This window comes from Corvus cornix, chromosome 2, assembly GCF_000738735.6.
Source record: "Corvus cornix cornix isolate S_Up_H32 chromosome 2, ASM73873v5, whole genome shotgun sequence".
Classification (NCBI taxonomy): domain Eukaryota; kingdom Metazoa; phylum Chordata; class Aves; order Passeriformes; family Corvidae; genus Corvus; species Corvus cornix.
The window spans coordinates 78,464,191-78,486,759 of NC_046333.1; the positions used below are offsets into that span (position 1 = coordinate 78,464,191).

Genomic DNA, 22,569 nt, shown 5'->3' on the forward strand with positions numbered 1-22,569 from the left:
ACTGTATTTGTGACTTCTGCCCTTCAAGGTAATGGTTTCTTTGGCCTACTGAGCTAAGAATGTGTTTATTTTGTATTGGCTGTAGAATGATTACATTAGAATTTAATAGCAAAGGTGGTTACTTTCATTTGCAATAGTGAAATTGCAGTTGATTTTTATCAAGTTAAAATACAAAAGGGAAACATTAATGGAAGACCTGTGTAATTCGTCAGATATTTTTGTAAATGCTTGTCTAATAATTTTCAGTGACAGTGCAAATAGGTATATTATCTATAAAATCCTTCTACATATGTATGAGAACACTCAAATATCTCATTTTTCTCCTAGTATTCTAAATGACTGTATGGCAAACGTTTTTCTGTTATAATCAGAATACTGGTTGATAGAAAAAAATTCATCTTAATAGGAATTGCAGTAGTTGATCAGTAGTGTATAAAGCCTGACTTTGACAGTGATTGTTTTGAAGGTGGTTTTCTGCTGTGGAAAAAAAAACCTCCAAAAAAAATATCCCATGGGATAAAAATTCGTAGCTGACATACCTGAATATTGTTGAATAAATTGGTAAGGGATAATGGGTTTTTTGTTCAGCTAATTTTTGATGGTCTTACAGATATTGGGCTGTTTTTCTGGTCCAAGTTTACTCATTTCATTACATTACGCGTATTTCGTATTTGCAGGCTGATTCTGCTTTCATGACAGTAGGATTACTTTCAGAATGAAAAACTGGAATTTTCTATGCTTCTTTAGTATAATTGTGGTAGTCAACCAGTGTCAAACCTCCACATTACTACAGCTTTTCGTTATTACAAAGAGAGATGCTTCACTTCTAAGGATTGTATACTATTTTCATGTTTCTACAGTTAAAGCTTAAATAGGAGGTGATTTATGTTGCTATGACATACAGGAGAGACTTTTTTCAGTCTGTAAGCATTGGCTTTCTGTAGTGTGATTTTTTTGAGTATAAGAATACCCTGTATGGGACTGTTTTCTGTGTAGGTTAGCCCTGCAATTGTTGCCAAAGAGCTGTCAGTGTCTGACACAGATGTCTCAGAAGTATCCTGGACCGATAATGGGACCTTTAACCTATCCGAGGGGTATTCTCCACAGACAGACACATCTGATGGTATGTAACAGCCTCATCTGTATCATCCATGGATTCCAGTCGTGCAGATTACCTCAAAAAGATTAGACAATTTGAAGGCAGAAGGTTTCGGGGTTGTTGTTTTTGCCTCTGAAATGAATTTAAGGTTCATCATAGTGTTTTGTATAGTTTTGGATACATCTTGTGTAACAACTGTCCTCATCTTAAAAATGCTTTTGTGGGTAAGCTAAGCAAAGAAAAGCTGAGGAAGAAACAGTGAATACTCTTGACTTGTTAAACAGCCAATTAAAGAAAGTATTACTAGGTTTTACTACTAGAAATGAAGACAGCCAGCAATGAGCCTATGAAGACTTAGACTCGGAAAAGATTCTCAAGCACTTGGCTTGATCCTGACCAGAGAAAAGTTTTTACTTTTTACAGACTAAGCTATCAGTAAACACTTTGCAGGAATAAAGATTAAGGACAGCAGTAGTTTGGTGTAGTCTTACCTGTGGATTTGTTGCTCTGCTCATCTTGCATTTCTCCTAGGAAAAGTTCACTGTAAATGGCAAGCAGGATGATACTACAGGCCAAATCAGTAATTTAAATTATTTTTCTAGTATTTCAAGTTGTAAATAGACAGCACTGTATGATCACAGAACCGTAAGTTGTAAAGAGCAATTGCCATTCATCTCATTTATCTTCCTATCCAAAGCAGGTTCAAAGCTGTTCATTGAAGCTTTATGAAGTTTCTCAGGGCTGCGACCATTTGAATTCTGATCACCTCCAGTTGTAGAGATTCCGCAACTTCCCTGGAAAGCCTTTTTTAGTATTTGCTTACCCTCATGATGAAAAGGTTTTTTTCTTGTAGTGAATCAAAATTTCCCATGTTCCAGTTTGTGTCAGTTTACTCTGATCTTTTCACTGTACACTGTCTAGAAAAGTCAGGCCCATCTTCTCTCTACCTTCCCATTCAGTAGTTAAACTGATTCCCACTTTGCCACCTTCTCTTGGGGCTGAACAAGGCCCATTCTCTCAGCATCTACATACTACCGTTCTCTAGCCCCCTAAATAATCATGCTGGCCCTCCAGGGGACTCAGTCCTGTATGCCATTGTCTGCCTAGAACTGGAGAGGTCCAAACTGGGCAAAGTACTTCAGTGTGCACTGTCAGTTGCTGAATAGAGGAGGAAAATCCCTTCCACTGACTTTCTGCCTTCAATTTTGCTATTACAGCTCAGTGTGTGATCAGCCTTCCTTGCTGCAAGGGCATACAACTGACTTGCTGCCCACAGATCTTCTTCTGGAAAGCTGCTTTCTGTCTTGTTGCCCCAAGCCTGTACTGCTGCACAGGTTATTCCATCTCAGATGGAGGATTTCACGTCTGCTTTTGTTGAATGTCACAATGTTCCTTTTCAGCCTGTTCCTTTATACAGCCTGTTGAGGTCCCTCTGAAGGCATCCTGACCTCCAGAATATCAAATACACCTGCCCCACAGCAGTTCCTTTCTGCCCATGAACTTGCAGAGTGCACTCCATCCTGTCATCCAAGTCATTAATAAAAACCTTGAGCAGTGCTGGTTTCAGTCCCTGTGACAGACACCAATAACCAGCCTCCAGCTGCACCTTGTGTTGCTGATGAAGCCTTTGACCCTGGCAGTCCGGCCACTTTTCCACCCACCTTACGGTTCCCTTGCCCTGTTCGCTCACCAGCTTGGCTGTAAGGATCGTGTGAGAAACTGTATTTAAAGCCTTGCTAAGTGAAAAATAAACAAGATAACTCTTCCTCCCCATGGAGCATTTCAGCAAATGGGACATACACAAAAGTGCAAGACCAAATGGGATCCATCTGAGGACTGGCTCATCTGTCAAAGCTCTGTGCATTCGAGCCACCACTCTGCGTACAGCACAACCCTTCCTCCTCATCTTCCCAGCCTGTCTTTCCTAAAGAAAATGGAGAAAATTACATATGAGTCATTTTTAGGATTTATTTCCTTAACCCTTATGAATGCTCCTACGACAAGGTCCTATTGCTTGTTTTTCATAGAAAGTAAGTTCAAACTGATTTTTTTTTACCCTCTCATTCAAATACTTGATGAAAGTATTCTCTTGTGCTTATTTAGGCCTCTTCCACAGGCCATGTACTCCATGGTATGTTTTACACATTTCTAATAACAAATATTGTCTCGTTCATTAATGCAGACGTTAAAATGTAATGTTTTAATCGATTACATCCTGCTTTTTATCCTCTTGAAAACATGATACAGTTCTGATCATCTGTAGAGTTTCCATCTCTTGTTTCCTTTTTAATGCAAGCATTGGCCAAGAAAGGAAAAAGAAATTTTTACATTGGTTTTATATATTTATTTAAAAAGATGAACATTCTTTTTTATTATTCCATATGCATGTTAAAAGCTTGTAACACATCCTTACATGCTTACATACTTACATATATTGTGAAGAAAAATAAATATTATAAATTTTAGGGCTTAATGTGGTTGGTATATTTAGAAATAGCTGTGCTGAAGATTTGCATGGGTTTTTTCATTACAGATAGATACCAGAAAAAATTAGCTTTAGAAATTATTTTGTTCAAATAGTTAAGTTGATACCAGTTGATTTGTGGTGCTGGATTTATGACCTCAAAACCATTTTGTTTTAGATTTCACATAATGCTCTTTCTAGTTGAGACCTACTAGAGTATGGATTAGTAAATGTATTCAAAGGAACACTTACTAATTGCATTTTTACATGTGACTGTCTTTTTGGGAAACCTTTTGTGAGTGCTAACACTGTTTTCTTCTGTTAACCCTGTAACAGATTTTGACCGACCTAGTGATCATGAAGAAGCTTTCGCTAGAGATCTTTTAGAGTTTCCCTCTTTAGAAAATGGTGCTGGCACAAATGATGACGATGACTCAAGCATCGGTTTGCCCACCCAGCAAAAACGAAGGAAAGAGCAAACAGGTGTCAAGGTGGATCACGCTTCCAGACAGAGTAAAGAGAGACCATCCACTGCAGGGTTGTCCTTGCCTTTGACCAGTGACCAAACCTTTAATTTAATGAGTGGAATTGCTGGTGATGTCATCACGGCTGCGGTGTCTGCTGCCATCAAAGACCAGCTGCAGTCCCTACAGCAAGCTCCCTCACAGGCAGCGCCCAGTTTGAGCGAGGAGACAGACACAGAGGAAGCTGATGATTTCGAACTGCTTGACCAGTCTGAGCTAGAGCAGATTGAGAAAGAATTGGGACTTTCACAAGGCCAAGAAGCAGAATCCCAGGAAAAGAAAAAGTCTTCAGGCTTCCTTTCAAATCTGCTTGGAAGTCATTAACCTGGAAGCGATAGCTGGTTACACAGAAGAAATTAAACATAAAACAGAAAAAAATACCATCAAATGCAAAAAAAAAAAAAAAAAAAAAAAAAAAAAAGGAGAGAAGAAAATTCTGAGCTGTAAGCTTTAACTATCCCTTTAGATGTGTTGTAATAATTTCCCTTACGCAGAGTGAATTAACTGGATAAATATCAGCTAATACTGATAGTTTAATGTTTCTGGTAGTTATACCTCAATGTAATAGCATGGAAATGAATTATCTATCCACTGTTTGGTTGCAGATGTGTGGCGGAAGTCAGTTGTTCAAAACAGTTTGGGGGAGAGGTTTCTTTTATCTTTTTTCCAACTATTTATTTTGGGGTCCTGAGCCAAATTCTCGATATCGACAGTTTATTTACTCTAGTTTTCCAATCATGTAACAAATTAATGACTCACATTGTGAGGGCAAGTTATCAGAGGACTGCAGTGAGATTATAACTGCATCTCACCTCCTTCAATCCTACCAAAAAGTATGGATCCCTGCAGTTAGCATTATGTGTAGTTCATCTACTATATATGAAACACATTAACGGGCACAACTCAAGTTTAAATATGTGTGCAACACTATAAAAACCCCTTGATTTCATACTTAAAACCTTTGAATTATTTTGGATATGGTGATGCATTTCCAAGTTTTTTGCTGTTATAGGCCTGTAGAGTTGTAAAGTGGCATGTTATATGACTGACCACCTGCCGTGTTCCTTGATGGAGTCTGGTCCTTGGCAGTATTGCCCATGTGAAGTCAGCCAATGAATTTTATGTTTAAAGTTAATATTGTGTAAACTGAACAACCTTTTTGGGAGCAGGTGAGGGTAGTTATTGTTTGGAGTAGAGATTAGAGATTAAAAAAAGCATAAAGGCTTTTTAGGTGCCACTTCCTTAATTTGAGATTCTGTAGGTTTTGGTTTGGCTTTTTTTCCCCATGATAGCTGCTTCCACTTGCAACAAAAGTTGTGTTGCAAGCTGAATATGTTAAGATACTTAAAAGTATTTGGTGAGGTCAGTTGCTGGAGAAGACACTCAGAATCTTCTTCTTGGCATGTAATTTAAAACAAAGAAGAACTTGTTTAAATTATTTGCTGGTTTAAAGTCCACATATGCTGAGTGAGTGGCATGGGATCTCAAGCAGATAACTTATTTTTCTAGGGCTTTTTTGTTCACCTGTGACAAAACTGCACTGCAATACCAAGCAATAGTAATCCAAGAAATAGGAAGAAGTAAAGCTAGTTTTTCTAATGTGATGTAAACCATTAGCCAAGTTGAGGGACCATGTCAGCTGCTACTACTGCTCAAGTAAATTTCCATTTGCTGGCATTTGAAGAGGTGAATACTGTTATCTTGGACCCTCAAAAAGTACAGCAACAGATGATAAAAATCTTCCACTAACATATATGTGTAGGTAAACCTGTGTTTGAAATTAACTTCATTTTGTATTTTTTTTCCTTTTGAGGTGAAAAAATAGGCAGATGGCCAAAAAGAGTATAGCAAAAGAAAGGATGCTGAGATTTTTTGACACTAGCTTTATTGTTGCATGTGCTTTTTGTGTCAGTAATGCATATTGACCGTGTTTGCTGTCCTTTACCAGTAAAAGGGTAAGCCTGTGCCTTCATTATCAAACACATTATGAAATAAGTGGATGCTGGATATAGATCCCACAAGATGCAGCTTTCAAAATTACAGTATCTCAGCACCTGAGTTTCTGGAAATCATTAGAAAACATGGCCCACATCACTTCCACAGCATTGGTTGCGAAGTTTCTTCTTCAGCTTTCACCAGCCTGTCCTTCTCATTTGGAAAAAACAAATAAACAAAAAAAACCAAACACCCGACCAAAATTAAAAGAAGCTTTTGTTGGAACATCAGTGAGTTTAAAAAGTTCTCAGATGACTTAGAAGCCTCATTTTCTTGCTGCATGTTTAGGACAATCTGTACAGTTAAAAAGACTACAAATCCAAGTTGCTGATGAAACTTTGTAGGACACCCAAACAACTATGTGCTTCCTTGTCCAGGAGTACTGGTGCCAGAAGGGGAAAACAGGCTGCAGGACAGGGAGAGGCGGGAGGGAGGGAGGGAGCAGTCCTTCACAGGCTTTTCTGGAGAAGATTTGCAGGACAGACTAGCTGGCTGTCAATGGTGGCATTGTAACAGCATGCACTTTATTATTGTTTTATGAAGAATACTTGTGGTTATAAAAGTATGTAACACAGGGGCACTCTTCTAGAATAATAGATTAGATCAGAAGGAAATGCAGTTGGAGGAGTTTCTCAGACTTTTTGTGAATTACCCATTTTCTGGTTTCAAGATAGGTAAATAGATTGATTTTTCTCCAGTACGAGTCACATTTCTTTTCTCCCAGAAAGAAAAAAACAACCAAAACTTGAACAAGTAAATCACTGAAGTTAGGGACATAGTTGCTTAGTTGAGTGTCTTTAGAATTTTTTTTCTGCTGTCATGGTAGTCAATTACATTCAAGCCCCTAAATACTGTGTAATGGGAAGGATGTAATTCTGTATCATTTAATATTCTTCCTCAGGTAGGGAAAAGATGTCTAATTTTATGCAGGAAATAATCCCTTCCCTCCCACACAACCACATGAAAGAAGCACTTTGCTTGGATACAATACATTCCACTGCCAGCAGTTCTCCAGCAAAACACAAAGAAAATGTTTCTCTCCTTTGTGGATCCTTTCCACACTGCCTTCAGTTGGAAATCCCTTGAGAAAACTTCATTTTGCTATATTATAGCAGCAGCCACAAAATAGCAGTTCCTTAAAAATTCCTGTCACAATGGTCCACAGCGTCTTTCTTCCCGAGAATGGTCGTCACCTTCCAATCCTTCAAACTGGATGCATGGGCAGGAAGACAGGGTATAAGACAGTACATAGCTCTGAAACATGCAGTTTTTCCATGGAAAGCCTGCTTGCGTGCGATTTCCAGTCAAAAGGCACACGGGCAGCGTAGAGGGCACAGTGTGAGGCAATGCCGTGGGGTAACAGCGTGTGATCCTGCCCTGGGATCAGTACTGCTTGTGTTGTGTGTGTGCTCTTACCTGGCAGTAAAGGGCTCACCCTCCTGTGCCTTGCAGTGGCTTCTTCATGCATCCTGATGGAAGAAAACGACCTGTGTCAGGGCAGGGATGCAGGTCACTCTTCTGTGCTCGGAAAATTCCCCCTTGTGTCAGTACATGTGAGTGACAGGATCACCATCTGATTGGTGGCCTTAGGTGTCAAATCTAGTGCAAAACCGCCTGTTTCCAGCACACAGGGTTTCCATGTGTATGTACCACACACCTACTGACCATTCTTCTGTTTGTTAGTGGAAAAAATATACTATTCTATGCAGAGGAGGTTAAATAATTGTAACCCAAAGTAACAGGATCTGAAAAGATACTCGTTCTACTTGTTCTGTGTTTGTTCTGCACTTTTTCCAGGCTGTCCCAGCCTTCTGAACAAAGTCCCTGTAGTCTCCATGTCTGTTCTCAGCACATGAGCGGCGTCGCGGTCTGTGAGTAACCCCCACCCGGGCAACCAGAAACTGGAGAATTACAAAATGTCCGTATTTAAGTATTCTGCAGCACTTTACCTGCCCGATCACTGTTTTGTAAACATGGAACTATTATATTGATTGTTTTAATAAATATGTGTTAGTTTTTATCTTTCATCATCTCATCGTGTGTTTGCTCCCAGAAATGGAAAAACCCTGTAACAACAAACGGGGTGACCTTATCGCTCTCTACAGCTACCTGAAAGGAGGTCAGGTGGGGGTCAGCCTCTTCTCCCAGGTAACCAGTGACAGGACAAGCAGACAGTCTTAAGCTGCAACAGGGAAGGTTTAGGGTAGGGCATTAGGAAGAATTTCTTTACAGAAAGGGTGATTAGATACTGGAATGGGTGGTGGAGTCACCGTCCCTGGAGGTGTTTCAGGAAAGACTGGGCGTGTTGACAAGGTTGTGTTAGGTCATAGGCTGGACTCGATCATCTCAGACATCTTTTCCAACCTACCTGATTCTGTGAAAACAAACAAACAAACAAACAAAACAAAACCCCAAACCCAACCAACCGAACACAAATCCCCAGCCCAGCCCCTGGCCGGAGCGCCCTCCGCTCCCGTATCCTTTCCCGGGCGCCGCCCGTGCCCGCGCCCTCCGGCCGCCAGGGGGCAGGCGCGGCCCGCTCCCGCCGGACGCCGCGCGGCGCTTCCGGCCCGCGTGCCCCGCCCCGCCACGGGCCCCGCGCGCCGCCGGCCGCAGGTGCGTGTCCCGGGGCTGAGGGGCGGGATGGCCTGGCGTGGGATGGCCTGGCATGGCATGGCCTGGGATGGCATGGCCTGGGATGGCATGGCCTGGGATGGCATGGGGCGGCCTGGCCCTGTCCGGTCCGGCTCGGCCCGGCTCGGCTCGGCCCGGCCGAGCCGGCTGCGCTCCCTTGGGGTGCAGGCTTCCTGTGAGCCCGGCCTGGGCCACGCCTGGCCTGGAGGCTCCCGGCTGCCGCCTGCGTCCCGTCTTATCTCTTGTTTTGTTTTATTTTATTTTGTTTCTCTATAGGTTTTGCCCGATTTTTTGTTGTCCATGTAGTAAACGCCTGCCTCGTCCCAGAATTAGGGACACGGACGCATTTTAAATCCTACCGAAGGCAGCTAAAAATCAGCTGCAAAAAAGAGCCTCAGGGGAGATCGCGATTTGCCTGGGAGGATTTGGCTGTGCTGCGGGCTTGTGAGTGCCTGGGATTTCGCTTTCCTGAGCCCCACACAAGGTAGGACTTGAGGCTTCGATCCTGTGGCTTAAATTGGGAGGGGAGAATGCAGGCGGGTTGTGGGAACGTGTTGTGTAACTACACGGGATTTCTCTGCTTTATGGTGTTTGAGTTGTAAACACGTCTCCGCGTCAGAGGGGAAGGTTTGTGGCTTTAGATTCTCCTGGTTCCACACCTCTTCTGAGCTGCTTTCTTTTGGGTGGGGCGGAGCGGGGGGAGGTTGGGTGTTTTACACACCCCCATGTTAAGGTAGCGTGTAGCCTGTCTGCCCGTCACAGACCAGAACAGAGTCTTCTGCCGCGGGTTCCTGCAAGGAGTTTGTCACTAGCAGCCAGCGTGGCTCTGCGTCAGTGGTTTATGGCAGCAGGATTGGTGCTTGGGCGGGGAGAGGGGCAGGGAGCGCCTCAGGAATACTCGGGATCCCTCAGTGGGCAGAGAGTATGTTTTTCTCTGAACCACAAAAAGCATCTGCTACACTGAAGAGATGCTTATAGTACTTCAGATAAAATAATATGGCCTTTATTTTCTGCATCCCCCCTGTCACTGTAGCACTGCAGATAGTACAAGTAGTAATAAGTAAGGAGCCCGGTGGTTCCAGGGAATGAGCGTTCTATAACGTGTGTTTTGACTCCATACGTTTATGACTTCTGCCACTGCTTCTCCCTTTTAGTACCTTTTGGGAGGGGCTGCTCTTCCTCTACCTGCTTTCAGACCCCCTCACCCTGATGTATTATTTCTTTTCTCTCCATCTTAAACCATAGTTTTTCTAAATCAGTTAAAAGATGAGGGTGTTTTCTGTGATCTCCAGATGATGCGTTTTGCTCTTTGCTTTTGGAGCATTCAAGAGATTCCATCAACTTTGTTTAAAAAAAAAAGAAAAAAAGCTAAGTTTCATTAAGCACTAAGAAGGAAGGAAATGTATGGGTTTGGAAGGGACAGCTTCACTGACAGGTCAGTGCTCTGCAGTTGTCCTCTCGCAGCCCCAGTAACACGGCTCGGCTGGGCGGTGGGAAGTGGAGGGAGAGCAGGATTAGCAGTGGCTTCAAGTGCTAGATCTAGGCATGACTGACTGCACCTCCAGATGAACAGCTCTGCAGGGTAAAGTGCTGTCAACACTACATGCACTGCTCCAAAAGAGCTAAGAAGGCTTTATTTTTAAATGCAGTAACTTTTTTTTTTCTATTTAATAAGGCTGTGGAAAATAGAAAATAGGCCTGTAAGCAGGTTTTCCCTTTTTACCCTTATTTCATCAATCACTGGTCTCCTCAAAATCTTAGAGTTGGTAGAACATGAGCTTGTTAAGACCCTTTAGTCACTGATTTTCAGTGAAAAGTGTAGAGCTTTTGAAATACTGTTGCTCTGGCTAGGAGCCCTCTCCTGCATCCCAATCCCAACAGGTCCAGTGGGTTCTGCATCCAGAGCTGGGATGCTCAACTGTTGCTGTGGTACAAGTAACCTCAAAGTCTTTTACTTATAAGTTTCTTCTCTTGCTCCTACCCATGCATACCACACTCATTGCTGCTGCTGGTGTTTAATAAATTTAATTCTGTGCAAGAACTGTGTTTCTGACACTGCCTTACAAGAAGCTTGTCAGGATGTTGTGTTGGGACTTTTTTTTTTGTGTCTGTTACTTAATTTTTTAGCATGATTTTATTTTTTCCCACTTTCTAGTAATGGCCACCTACACTTGCATCACTTGCCGTGTGGCTTTCAAGGATGGTGACATTCAGCGTGCCCACTACAAAACCGACTGGCACAGGTACAACCTGAAGCGTAAAGTTGCTGACATGCCTCCTGTCACTGCTGAGAATTTCCAGGAGAGAGTCCTGGCACAGAGAGCAGTAGCAGAGGAGCAGAACAAAATCACTGCCACTTACTGCACAGTGTGCAGCAAGAGGTTCTCCACCTTCAATGCCTACGAGAATCACCTGAAGTCCAAGAAGCACCTGGAGCTGGAGAAGAAAGCTGTTCAAGCTGTCAGCAAGAAGGTGAAAATATTAAATGAGAAGAACCTGGAAAAGGGGCTGGCCCCAGAGAGCATAAATAAAGACGAAATGAACACAGCTATTCAGCAAGCCATCAGAGCCCAGCCATCTTCGTCTCCAAAGAAGACACCTCTACCTCCCAGTAATGCGAGTAGCTCTCCGGTTTCCAGGGAAAGCGCCAGCTTGTCCCAGAGCAGAGAACGACCAGAAATACCTCCACGACTGCAGTGGTTTGAACAGCAAGCAAGGAAGCTGGCCAAGCAACAAGCAGAGGAAGAAGAGGATAACGAAGAAGGTAAGGCAATAAACACACTGACAGAAGATGGCTTAGGGTAAGCTATGGTTTGAGTAAAAGCTTTCTCCTACTTCTGTAGCAGTGCAGCATTTTCCATGACAAAAGGTCTTGCTGTTGATTAAATTTTCAGTTTAACAAAGGAATTAAGGTTGGCCTATGTTTGCAGTCAAGGACTATGTTATGTCTGAACTGCCAGCTGTTCAGCTTATAGACAGACACTAATGCATGTAAAGGTTGAACATAAATAGTCACTAATATGAGCACTATTTCCCACATAAAATTTCAACGTTTCCTTTAAAGAGGGCTAATGTAACAGGTTGCCCTAAAACTACTTCTGAAAAACAAATGGACAAAAATCCAGTTATGATAATTTGCTGTTGTCCCAACTCATTTGGTGATCTGTTGAAGGGAGGGGAGACTGTGGTTGGTTTTGTTTCCCTCTGCCCACCAAGATCAGGGGAGAAAGTTTGCTCTTTAGCCTGACCATGTGGCATCACTTCTTAGCATGTTGATGTCCATGTTGAAATCTGTTCAAGAGTTGCCACCCCAGTGGTCTGTTCTTGTGAATACAGCTCTGTGTTGGAGGTCAGCCTGGAAAGCAGAAAGCTGAAAAGATCAGAGGTTCAGAATTTCCAGAAAAAGGTTATTTTTAACCTGGGTGCTTTCAGTGCTGTAGTTGACAGTGCAGCTCCAAATGCATCTATTGGAGCAGTTGAATGGGGTGACTGAGCTGTAGCAAAGGGACAGGTATGAATGAGGTGGAACCTCATTCCAGCTTCTGAAACCCCTGTCTCATGTTACTGCATCTGTTGCAGCAGTTCTGTGCTCTTGAAATTTCAGTTGCAGTTCAGAGAACTTGTTCTACACAAGAAGAAGCATTTACCTCTGAACATACATCTTAACACTTGAAGAAGAAGCCAACTTGCACCTGTCTAGTAATAATGTGTTAGTCATAAATTGTATTGCGAAGATCTCAGTAGGTTTCTGGATGTTCCGTTTAAGTGTGTGAGCAGCAGTGTGTTTTCCCTCACTGCTGGAAGTGAGTATTTTCCTGCTGTTGCCAGAGTTGTCTTGTTTTCAGTGAGCCATGCTTGTGTTCTTGTGCTGTGGTGAATTAAATTTAAGGCCTGGAAACAGCGGAAAAGTGTTAATAGTTGAGAAAATGGAGGGGGAAAAGTATCAAATCTGCCAATGTTTTTTATGAGCAGCCTTGTGCTTAGCCATGCATCTTAAAAAGAAATGTCTTTTTCTGGCAATGGTAAATTCTTGCACCTGGGAGTGACTGTGTCGCACTTAGCAGTAAGAACAGAAAATGCAGTATTTTCTACGATGGCTTTCTCTAACTTAATTGGGACTTAATTTGCTTGGGAAAAGTAATCATATAAAATAAATATATTTTTTTAAAACTTCCTTTAAAAGACTGGGAAGATATGGATTCTGATGAAGACGTTGGCTCCAACGAAGAGATGGAAAGTATGGAAGAAGAAGAAGAAGAGGAGGAGGAGAAACAGGCAGAGGCCGAAAGCATTCCTGCTGTCGGGGCCATACCAGTCACAGACTGCTTGTTCTGTCCCCATCACTCAAGATCTCTCACAAAAAATGTGGCACATATGACAAAAATCCACAGCTTCTTTATTCCAGACATAGAGTACCTTGTGGATCTCAGAGGACTAATCAAGTATCTTGGTATGACTAAATGTTCTCTAATTTTTTTATCAGGATAATTATATTCTGATAGTGCTTATTTTCATTTGGATATGACATCAAATGGTTTGGTTTGTGTTGCTTTTTTTTTTGTCTGAGTGCTGTCAGTATTTTGATCATGAGCAGGACCACAGGCTTTCCAGGGAGAATGAGAGAAAACTTGGCTGAGCAAACATGGTCACGTACCGTGTAAGTCTCACATAGTTTTCTGATGTTGAGAAAGTTGTTCAGATAATGTGAAATTTGGGACAAAATTCTGTTGCTGAAGCATGTATATGAACTGTGTTGTCCTGCCAGTGAGTCACAAGTATTTGTCTCTGGTTTACAGTGCTTTTGGGAGAGCTAAAAGCTAGGAAGAAAAATGTGTCTTCCTTCAAGTCTAAAAGTAATGATGAGAATAAAATAATTTTGGAGTATTAGATAGAAAAATGTATTGAAAGTGCAAAATGTATTATTGAGAATACTGGATGACCCATACCTTGTCACAAGACATCTTTAAATGCACAGACATGTCCCTGATGGGGCCATATGGTCAAAGCATAGGAATAGCAGGGCTATCCTGGAAATTAAGGGCTCAAGGCTCCTCTTCAGTCTCTCTGCCTGCAAGCTGGGAAGGCTTTGTCACAGAAATGTTAATTGCTGACCAGGGAGATTTTGTTCAGACCAATATAAGTGCCAATGTTTTCTGCAGGAGAGAAAGTTGGCATTGGAAAAATCTGCATCTGGTGCAATGAAAAGGGGAAATCCTTCTACTCTACAGAAGCAGTCCAGGCTCACATGAATGATAAAAGCCACTGCAAACTCTTCACAGATGGAGATGCTGCCCTGGAATTTGCGGATTTCTATGATTTTAGGTGAGGACATTTCTCTTCGAGTGGGACACAGGTGGGGACAGACAAAAGGACAGTTAAATATTGCATCAGAAACTATTACTCATTCTTAAATTTAGTGGTGTTTTGTGTTCCAGTACTTACTTTGCAGTGCTGGTTCCCCACTCTTTTAGGTATGCGTAACAACGTGATTGGTTGTCTTCTGTGACCATTATTACCAGTCCTACATCAAAGTATATTTTGAGTTCTCTTCTGTAGGTTTGCTGTTACTGAATTTAGATTTCAGTGCACCAGCAAAGGCCATAAAAGGACATAACTGTCTTTCCCATTACCTTTTAGTCAAATTGTGGACTTAACACCTACTGTGGGGTTTCTTACATAATTTTTGTTGGGTAGCTGGAGTTGAGCAGGTCTGCTGTGACTTAGAGGCCTCTTGTTGGACTTCTTACAGCTTATCCTAAGCTGTGTTCATTTTGGTTAGAAATACCTCCTATTATGGTGACAGGTGGAGCTTCTGGGAGCACTTATTCAGTAGCTGTGCAGAGCTGGTGGCCTGCACTGTGGTGGCTTTTCACCGTAAGTCACTGTTAAGAGTGCAGCAGCAGAGCTGTGCTGAGTTGCAGAACAGGGTGGAGGAAAGGGGTTCCTTGTCTCCAGGCTCTCTTCAGGGCAGAGTGCTGCTGGGAGGAAGTCTCAGGCCAAGGCAGGTGAAACGTGACAATGCTTGTACTTTGCTGTAGCTGTGCCTGGTGTGTCTGGATAGCTGTGGTTGCTCTCCATGTACAAACCATGTACTGCTGCTCTTCCACAGGAGCAGTTACCCTGATCATGAGGATGGGAAAGATATGGAGGGTCCTGGAAAGCGCCCGGCAGAGAAAGAGTTGGATTATGATGATGACACCATGGAGCTGATCCTGCCTTCAGGTAGGTACAGGGTTTGTGTTACAACATAATTTCTCTGCACTTCATATGTGCCTCCAATACATGCAGCACAGGCCATTGTTGTGTTTTCCTTTGGGAAGGGAGAAGGTAGTTCTGCATTTAAGTGTCTTCGGGGTTATGTCCTCACCTTCTATTACTGTCGCTGCCAAGTAGTTCAGCTTCTTCAGCATTGGTGGATATGTGGACTGGGGCAGTGGGTTGCTTTGCCCATTTTACCTCTTCCTTGTCATGTGACTCTCATGGTATACTCCAAGAGTTTCCATATTTGTGTGCAACTTGGAGAGGCTATAACTTAGGTTATCTGGTGTTGGGGTTTTTTTGTAGAGAGCCAGCTCCTACTTAACTCAGTAAACTAATTGAGTAAATTAATTTATTTAAATGGCCTTTTTCTAGTTTAGCATTTGGCACTCTCACTTGCTTTTTTTTGTTTGTTTGGTGGTTTTGTATGAGGGGACCTCAGCCCTTTCATTGAAACAGTATTGCCTCTCTTCTCATTCCACTAATTAAAATTTTATTTTCTGATAACTGCCTGTTTGTTATCTGAGCGAAGGCCCTCTTGAACAACAGCACATTTTGTGTTTTTTCAAGTAGCTCTTACAGTAATTACATTGAGTTCCTAATAGTCCTAAAATTTTTAAGGTTCTGGACCTTTTAAAAGCATTTCTCAGCGTAGGGGTTTCCATAGTTTTCACAACGTGCTCGAGTACTCCATTTCAGAAGCTGTTTCATGATGGGTCCTAAGCTGTCCCCTCCTGTGAGCAGGTGCCAGAGTGGGTCACCGGTCCTTGATGAGGTACTACAAGCAGCGCTTTGGTGTGACGAGAGCCGTGGCTGTTGCCAAGAACAAGAAAGCCGTGGGCCGGGTGCTGCAGCAGTACCGTGCCTTGGGCTGGACGGGGCAGGCAGGTGAGTGACAACAGGAGGGCTTTGCAGAGGAGAGGGCTCTGGGATGTCAGCACTCTACTCTTCCAGAGGTCGACTTTGCTTTACACGTGGGGTTTATGCGGTAGTTTGTCTTCCACTTGGTTCATTTTAATTCCTGACATCCCAGCAGATACAGGGAGCTTGTTTCTAAAATGCAGTGCAGCTTCTGTGCAAGCTTTTCATTCCATTGTGATATTTGGTGACTTCCTGAGATTTCTTGGATTCTGCCTGTCTAAGCCACTACTCTTGGTATTTAATAATGTAACATAAGTCATGCTTTGACAGAATACTTTTCTGGTTGGGGAACAATGGTGTGATCCATATCCACTTTAAAAATATAAGAATCACGCTTGGAATGCAAAACAACCTTTTGCCTTAATCACAGTCATGGGTATTTGTAGAGGGAACTGGCCTTTCCCCAGAGAAAAGTGGAAAGAAGAGTGCTAGTATGGCAAGGAAAACCTACAGGTACCTGCTGAAGTGCGTGGGCAGATCAGCTGGTTTGCATACAAGTTGTAAGTAAGGTGGCAGACATTGATCCCTCTCTCTTCCTTCTCTCTCCCTGCAGGGGCCATCTCTGCTCAGCAGCGTGACATGCAGTACCTGCAGAGGATGAAGTCAAAGTGGATGCTCAAGACAGGAATGAGCAACAATGCTACAAAGCAGATGCATTTCCGGATGCAAGTCAGATTCTGAGTTCCCAAGAGAGCTGCCTACAACTGGTTATGGGAAGGGGGATTTAATGATTTCTGGGTTGCAGATTATCTTATTAAAATGGACCTGGTACCTGTCAAAGGCTGATGTGTTTGCTGGTGTGCCTTTGTCGGTAAAAAGAAGAACAGGAGGAAGCTTGTCTCTTCTGAAATAATGATGGGCCTAACTTAAAAATAAAATATCATCAGTGGAATGTGTGGCAGAGTAGTCATGGCTATGCCTGAAGGTACATGTAGAGTCGTGCAGCCCATTTCTGGGGGGCAGTTTACATCTACAAACTGGTTGAGGCCAAGAGAAGACCCTAGATCTAAGTGCTTCAGATGGAGTGTATTGGATGTTTTCAGTTGTGCCAGACATATTAGCTGGGTGTTTTGGAGTTCTAGCTGACACTAGTGAGGTGAAAATTTGAGAGCAGAGATTCATGGAAGGTTAAGTAATTGTTTGAAGAAATGCACTGATGGAAAACGTAACTCCAGGATTAATACTGTCCTCAGAAGCTGACTGTACTTGCCTAATGCTCCAGCTCGGGGCTGGATTAATAATTTGCAGTGTAGTTGTTTTACGTTGAACTTAATAAATTCTCATTTTCTAAAAAGTGCTCAAAATTATCATAACATTTAGATGAGTGTCAATCAAAATTTCAGATTTCCCGCATAAAACTTGGAAGATGACGGCTTTTGTTGTTCCCACTGAGTACTGGTGTTTGGTTACCATCGTGCAGTGACCCAAGACAGGTGTTAGCTAGAACAGGCTGGTGCAGAGAAAAGCTGTGTGTTAAAGAGCTGAGGAAGCAGTGCTGTGTTGGTCCTGCTGGTGTAGACATTAAAGATTTCCATGACTTTACCAGTTCTGACCTTCCTGTAAGGAGGTGGGCACTTCCACACAGAGCTGTGGGCTGGTTTGTGACGCCCTGAGTCGTAGTGTGCTGGACGCTGAGCATGTGCCACAGGAACATGGCTGTTTCCTTGCCTGACAGTTCATTGGGAAGGCAGCTGGCTACAGCCAGGTTTCACTTCTGCATTTAGAATTGCTGGATTCCCGAGTAGTGGCTTTCACTGGCATGACTTTGATACAAGTTTTCTTTCTTGTGAATGGAGTGTGCGTGGTATCACTGAGGATAGTAGGGAGAGACTTTGTCTGCTAACACTGTATTTTGATTTTGATACCTTGAGGTGGCCACCTAAAAACAGAGACTAGACAAGAGTAAGAGAATAAAAGGAGGTATTTATTTGAAGGGCCTTCAAAGGTACATGCTGGGCAGTCAAAAGGCTACACCCAAGGTGGACCCTGGGTCACGGGTTCTTCACACTTGCTACGTTTGGTCCATTTACATATCAGGGCTAATTCTCCAATTATAACTTTGGTTAATGATGTAATTACCCCAAGTTTGCCCCCCCTTCTCTAGGCTTTAGTTTACACATTTTGGAGCCTGGTGTCTTTGAAAAGCAACCCATAAAGCTTGTTATGTCTAACCAGCATGAGAGAACAGCAGCTAACAGGCCACACAAAACTTCAGTTACATACTAGGCAGTACAGGATTTGAAAAATATAAAAGTTAAAACCTAAGGCATCAACTTCTTGAAGCAGTTCTCTAGTCTCCCTAAGAGGTACGTTCAGAAGAAGCAGCCCCTTTGTCATGTCAGCACTTCGAAGAGAGCAGTGTGTTTATGGGACTCTTACGAAAGTGATAATTTCACAGTGGAGGTGCATGCTGTGTGGGGGTTTTTGTTTTGTGGATTTGTCTGGTGTTTTGCATATTAGTCGTTTTTGGTTTTTTTGGTTTTTTTCCTACTGCCTTGGAAGTTTTTTTGCTGTTCCTGCTTTTTCTGAGAAGGAGCAAGCTTGAGCAGTAATGGAGGCTACAGGTTTGGCACAGCATTTAGTAAGTAAACTGGCTAATACATTTAAAATAGGTGCAGGTTTGAGCAAAGGGAAAACCAGAGCAGAGAGAATTTTCAAGAAAGGCTGTGTTCACATCCAAAACCTTAAACTAAAGCTGGTTAAATTAATGAGTACCTCCTTTTTCCTGACAAGGTAGAGTTATTGCCATTTTATATCCCTAGCTGGATCTAGCGCACATAATTTGAATTTATTCTAGAGGGTTCACTCTGGGTTATTCATTCTCAAAGTTGGGAGTGAGATGCCTGGTATCAGCTATGTGACTCAAGCTATGATTCTTTAGATGCCATATCCCTTATTCCAGTTGTGACCTGGCCCAGCCTGTGATTATGGTATGGATTTCTAGCACTGAGGGTATACCCTCCCTGCTTGTATTTGACAAGTCTCAACATCTGGCCATGGGGAACTGCTCATACAGTTTTCTTTGAAGTTAGAGAATACTATTAAAGGTCTTATGTTTATGGATAAGTTAGATTGCCTTTACACATAGGGCAAAATAAAATGCCACAAAAATGCAGAAATAGAAGGGTTAAGACTTACTAACCTAAATATCGAAACCTGCAGAACTGGCTTTGAATACCAGAATATGTCACCAGTGAGCATCAGAGCAGTATGCAGTCTTGAGCTTTTAGAAAACACTCATGGAATATACAAAACTTACATTAAGGACTAAAGAATTATTCTGGAAGAGTCTTGGGAATAACCTAGTACAATTGCTAAAATCTTAGTGGTGTTTAAGGAGTCTTGCCAGTGAAGGCAGAAATACAGGGACATAATTGATCCACTGACAAATTACTTTGGGGCCATAAGGTTCAGGCTGAAGGTGCATGGAGTTTGCCACTCTCCTCAACACGAAAGGGAGCCAAAGGAATCTCCTGTTCTCTGTGCAGACTTGCTCAAAGAAGCCTGCAGTTTATGAAAAGATGGGGATTGCCTGAATTTCCTGAACGGTCTAGTTCAGACAGGATACCAGTAAGTAAACATGAAAATCGGTAGTCATTTTTCTGGTCACAGGGAAGCAGAAGGAAGTAACTGGTATAATTTGCACCTGTGATTCTGTCCTATATATCTTGCTGCGGTTTAGTCAGAAGGAAATCGAAGAGAGGTATGGGAACCTACTGGTATTTTACAGGAAGTTGTAATAATCTGGTGAAAATGGGTGCCTTGGAAAACCAGCAGAGGGCGCAGGAAAGCGTTTCCCAGAATTGTGTTAACTGAAAATAAATAAAGCCTGGTAAGAGCGCATCCATGCCGAACAGAGGTAGGGTGAGACTGCAAAGCTCACCACTACCATGAGTTAAGATTAGCACCAGGCTTCTGTGAGATTAATTGCTATTAATATCTTCATGTAGGTCCTGGGAGAGCATTGCTGGCACAGGGTGGCTGAAACAAGTATGGGGATTGTCAGCAGGGTTCAGCGACAGTGCTACAGTCTGCACAGCTTGTAGGTAATTCCAGCTATGTCAAAGTATTTGAGAGTATTTTTATTGAACACACTTCTCAGCATTTAGTCTTTTACATCCCTGTACAAAGGATAGCTGAAGGCAATTTTTTGTTTCCTGAGGGAATGTTTTGTTTTCTAGTTGTTCCTATCAGGCAGCTATGTTTCCAGCTGTAATCCAGCCTTGCACTTGTGCTCCCCTCCTCTAACCTTGTATTTTCTGGCTCTTAGGATGAGAAGAAAGTAAAGTCTAGAAGCAACCAAGTAGATCTGAGACTGTCTCTGGGTATAGTGGGTACTCTGAAGCAAGAATTTCCTGGAATGATTGTAATTCAGTGGGCATGCTGCTCCCAGAGCAGATGATCCCTTCTCAAGTGGTGCATTCATTGTAGGAAGGCTGGCAGGAAGCACAGCAAAGGTACCCCATTTTGGTCAAGGCTGGGGTTCTGCCTGCCTGTCCATCCATTAACAGCTGGGTATTGAAGTGATCCCAGTGCTGCATCAGGCACTGCAGAAAGAAGCAGCAGAATGAAAGAACTGGTGAAGCTGGTGGAACACATCGGTACCTCTACCATCTCCTTTTGGAAGTAGTTCTTCTGTTTTGTACACTGAAGTTACCTAAAATCAACCCAAATGCTACTAGAGGGAAAAGCATGTACCTGTTATCTTGCTCAGAAAGAGAGATTAGCATGTGGGATGTAGCATGGCAGAGACACAGGAGACTCAGAAATGTAAAACAAATGAACAGCTAATTATGCTGAAACTGCAAGTCAAGAAGTATTTAAAGTAAGCAGCGCCTTTAGGAGTACACTATTAATCCCTAATTGGTTTCTTCAAGGCAAACATGACATGTAAAGGTGACATGTAAAGGTGTTGGACTGCTGCCCAGCTAACATCTGATGCTTGAGGGGCATCTCAGGGAGATTCTCCACTGCAACTCTTAAGAGTTACTTTTGACCTATTAAAACTGAGACATCCTGTGCTAATGGGCTTCATCTGCTCAGGGCTTTGGGCATCTTCCTCCCCTCTGTTGGCTTAGTGCTGCTGGTGGGACACTGCACTGCAGAGATTCAAGTGGGTTTATACTATCATGACCTACAGTGGATGGGAGGCAATAGATAAGCTTTAGGACACATCTGACTGAAAACTAAAAATACATCCTAAACACCTTGAATCTTAATGTTTAATTACTTTAATCCAGCAGTCTATCGTGCTGCAGCTGCAGAATAGCAGTCACCAGAGTATCATCAAATCCTCAGCAGCTGGCAGAGCCTGGATAGTTAAGATGACTATCTAAAGGCACTTCTGACCCAGAGCAAATTTCTCTTGTCTCCCACTGCATCCTAAACTGTGTAAGATGTAGCAGCCAGGCACTTCAGGAGTGATAAAAGTGGTGACAGGACACCTATAACTAACTGGTTTTATGTTAAGGATTTCTGCACATTTAGTGTACCAGACTGAAAGGCAGAGCGATAAATCCTAGCTGGGCCAGGAGGGGAATCAGAATCACTCTGAAAGTACTTCCTGGTGTTGACTCTTCCCAAAGGCAAAAAGCGATCCGTAAGCAAGTTTTTTTAATAATGGCATTACCAAACATGCATGTCTTCAAACAGTTCTCTGATGCAAGGAAAAGGGCCATCTAACATTGAGACATATTTTCTGTCATTCCTTACACTTGTTGTGTTGGTATCTTATTTGTTTTTCACTTTACTGTATTTATGTATTCAACTTAATTTTTTTGCCAGCAATTTACAGTGATAAATTCCATAACCTTTCATGTGAAAGTAAGAGGCTTGCTCCTCCTGCATCATGTTAATAGGCAAAAGGGATCGTGTACCAGGACTCAGAAGAACTGCATGTTCACACCATCAGATAACCTCATATCTTAATATTCCTTTCCTGAAGGATCTTCAGGAAACAGGTCCAGGTAGGAATGACTGGCAATCAATAACCTGAATAACAGACTTAGCAGCAGCAACTCTATTGATTACAGAAGGGGAAAAGGAAAATCTTTACATTTTGTATGAGCTCTAGAGGCCACAAAGAATAACGTGATGTTTTACAAAATGAAATTTGTAGCAAGATACACTTCTCCTTGGAACACTTCTTTGTTTATTCTGCCAGCTCAATGAGAAATTTATTTAATAATTAAAGGATGCCAGGAAGACCCAGCTAGAAGTTTACAAAACTGAGTGGCTCAGTAAATAGTCACAAGACCAACAGAGGTTGCATTTCAATAACAAATGGGTAAACTAAGCACATCAGATTCGTAAGAGCAGTGCACCAGGATAACCTGTTCTTCAGCTCTGGGGACATTTTCCAGCAAGCTGGAGTGGAAGGAGTTTTCCTGAGCATACTCCCTGTGTCACATGGGCTGCAGTGCTCCAGAGCTTTTGGCCTCTGCAGCACACTCACATCAGGCTCTGCAACACAGGGAGGTGCAGCCCTCAACACCAGCTGAAGCCCAAGTGTGCTGTCCATGCCTCAGCTTCCTCTGTTATTTGTGGCTCTTTTAAGCTAGAAAAGAGGGCATGTTTGTAAACCTCAGGGCCAATTTGCCTTGCATTGCTCCACCTCAACCAAATTCCCCCATGCAAAAACAATTTCACATTTCCTACCCCTGCCAATGCTGTTA

At 42.6% G+C, this 22,569-nt stretch overlaps 2 protein-coding genes across 3 annotated transcripts in view; both read left to right on the top strand.

Annotated features, from left to right (window-relative positions):
• The window catches only part of RETREG1 (reticulophagy regulator 1), a 65,755-nt gene extending 57,646 nt beyond the window's left edge, over positions 1–8,109 (top strand). For both annotated transcript variants that reach the window (XM_039549064.1, XM_010400184.3), the window contains 2 exons: positions 997–1,123; positions 3,900–8,109. In XM_039549064.1, the coding sequence (XP_039404998.1) occupies positions 997–1,123; positions 3,900–4,411 (639 nt within the window). In that variant the 3' untranslated portion in view covers positions 4,412–8,109. The remainder of the gene's footprint in view (positions 1–996; positions 1,124–3,899) is intronic.
• A 542-nt stretch (positions 8,110–8,651) lies between these two features.
• Positions 8,652–16,784, top strand: ZNF622 (zinc finger protein 622). Its single transcript, XM_039549819.1, has 8 exons — positions 8,652–8,698; positions 8,993–9,200; positions 10,872–11,480; positions 12,900–13,166; positions 13,876–14,038; positions 14,826–14,938; positions 15,719–15,862; positions 16,449–16,784. Exons 3-8 carry the CDS (start codon positions 10,874–10,876, stop codon positions 16,574–16,576), a joined length of 1,422 nt encoding a protein of 473 aa, XP_039405753.1. The 5' UTR covers positions 8,652–8,698; positions 8,993–9,200; positions 10,872–10,873; the 3' UTR covers positions 16,577–16,784.
• The last annotated feature ends 5,785 nt before the right edge of the window (positions 16,785–22,569 follow it).

Coding starts and splice junctions, on each gene's coding strand:
- ZNF622 (XM_039549819.1), top strand. CDS start 10,874: ATGGCCACCTACACTTGCATCACTTGCCGTGTGGCTTTCAAGGATGGT. Junction 14,939..15,718: donor GGAGCTGATCCTGCCTTCAG/GTAGGTACAGGG, acceptor TCCTGTGAGCAG/GTGCCAGAGTGGGTCACCGG. Junction 15,863..16,448: donor GGGCTGGACGGGGCAGGCAG/GTGAGTGACAAC, acceptor CTCTCCCTGCAG/GGGCCATCTCTGCTCAGCAG.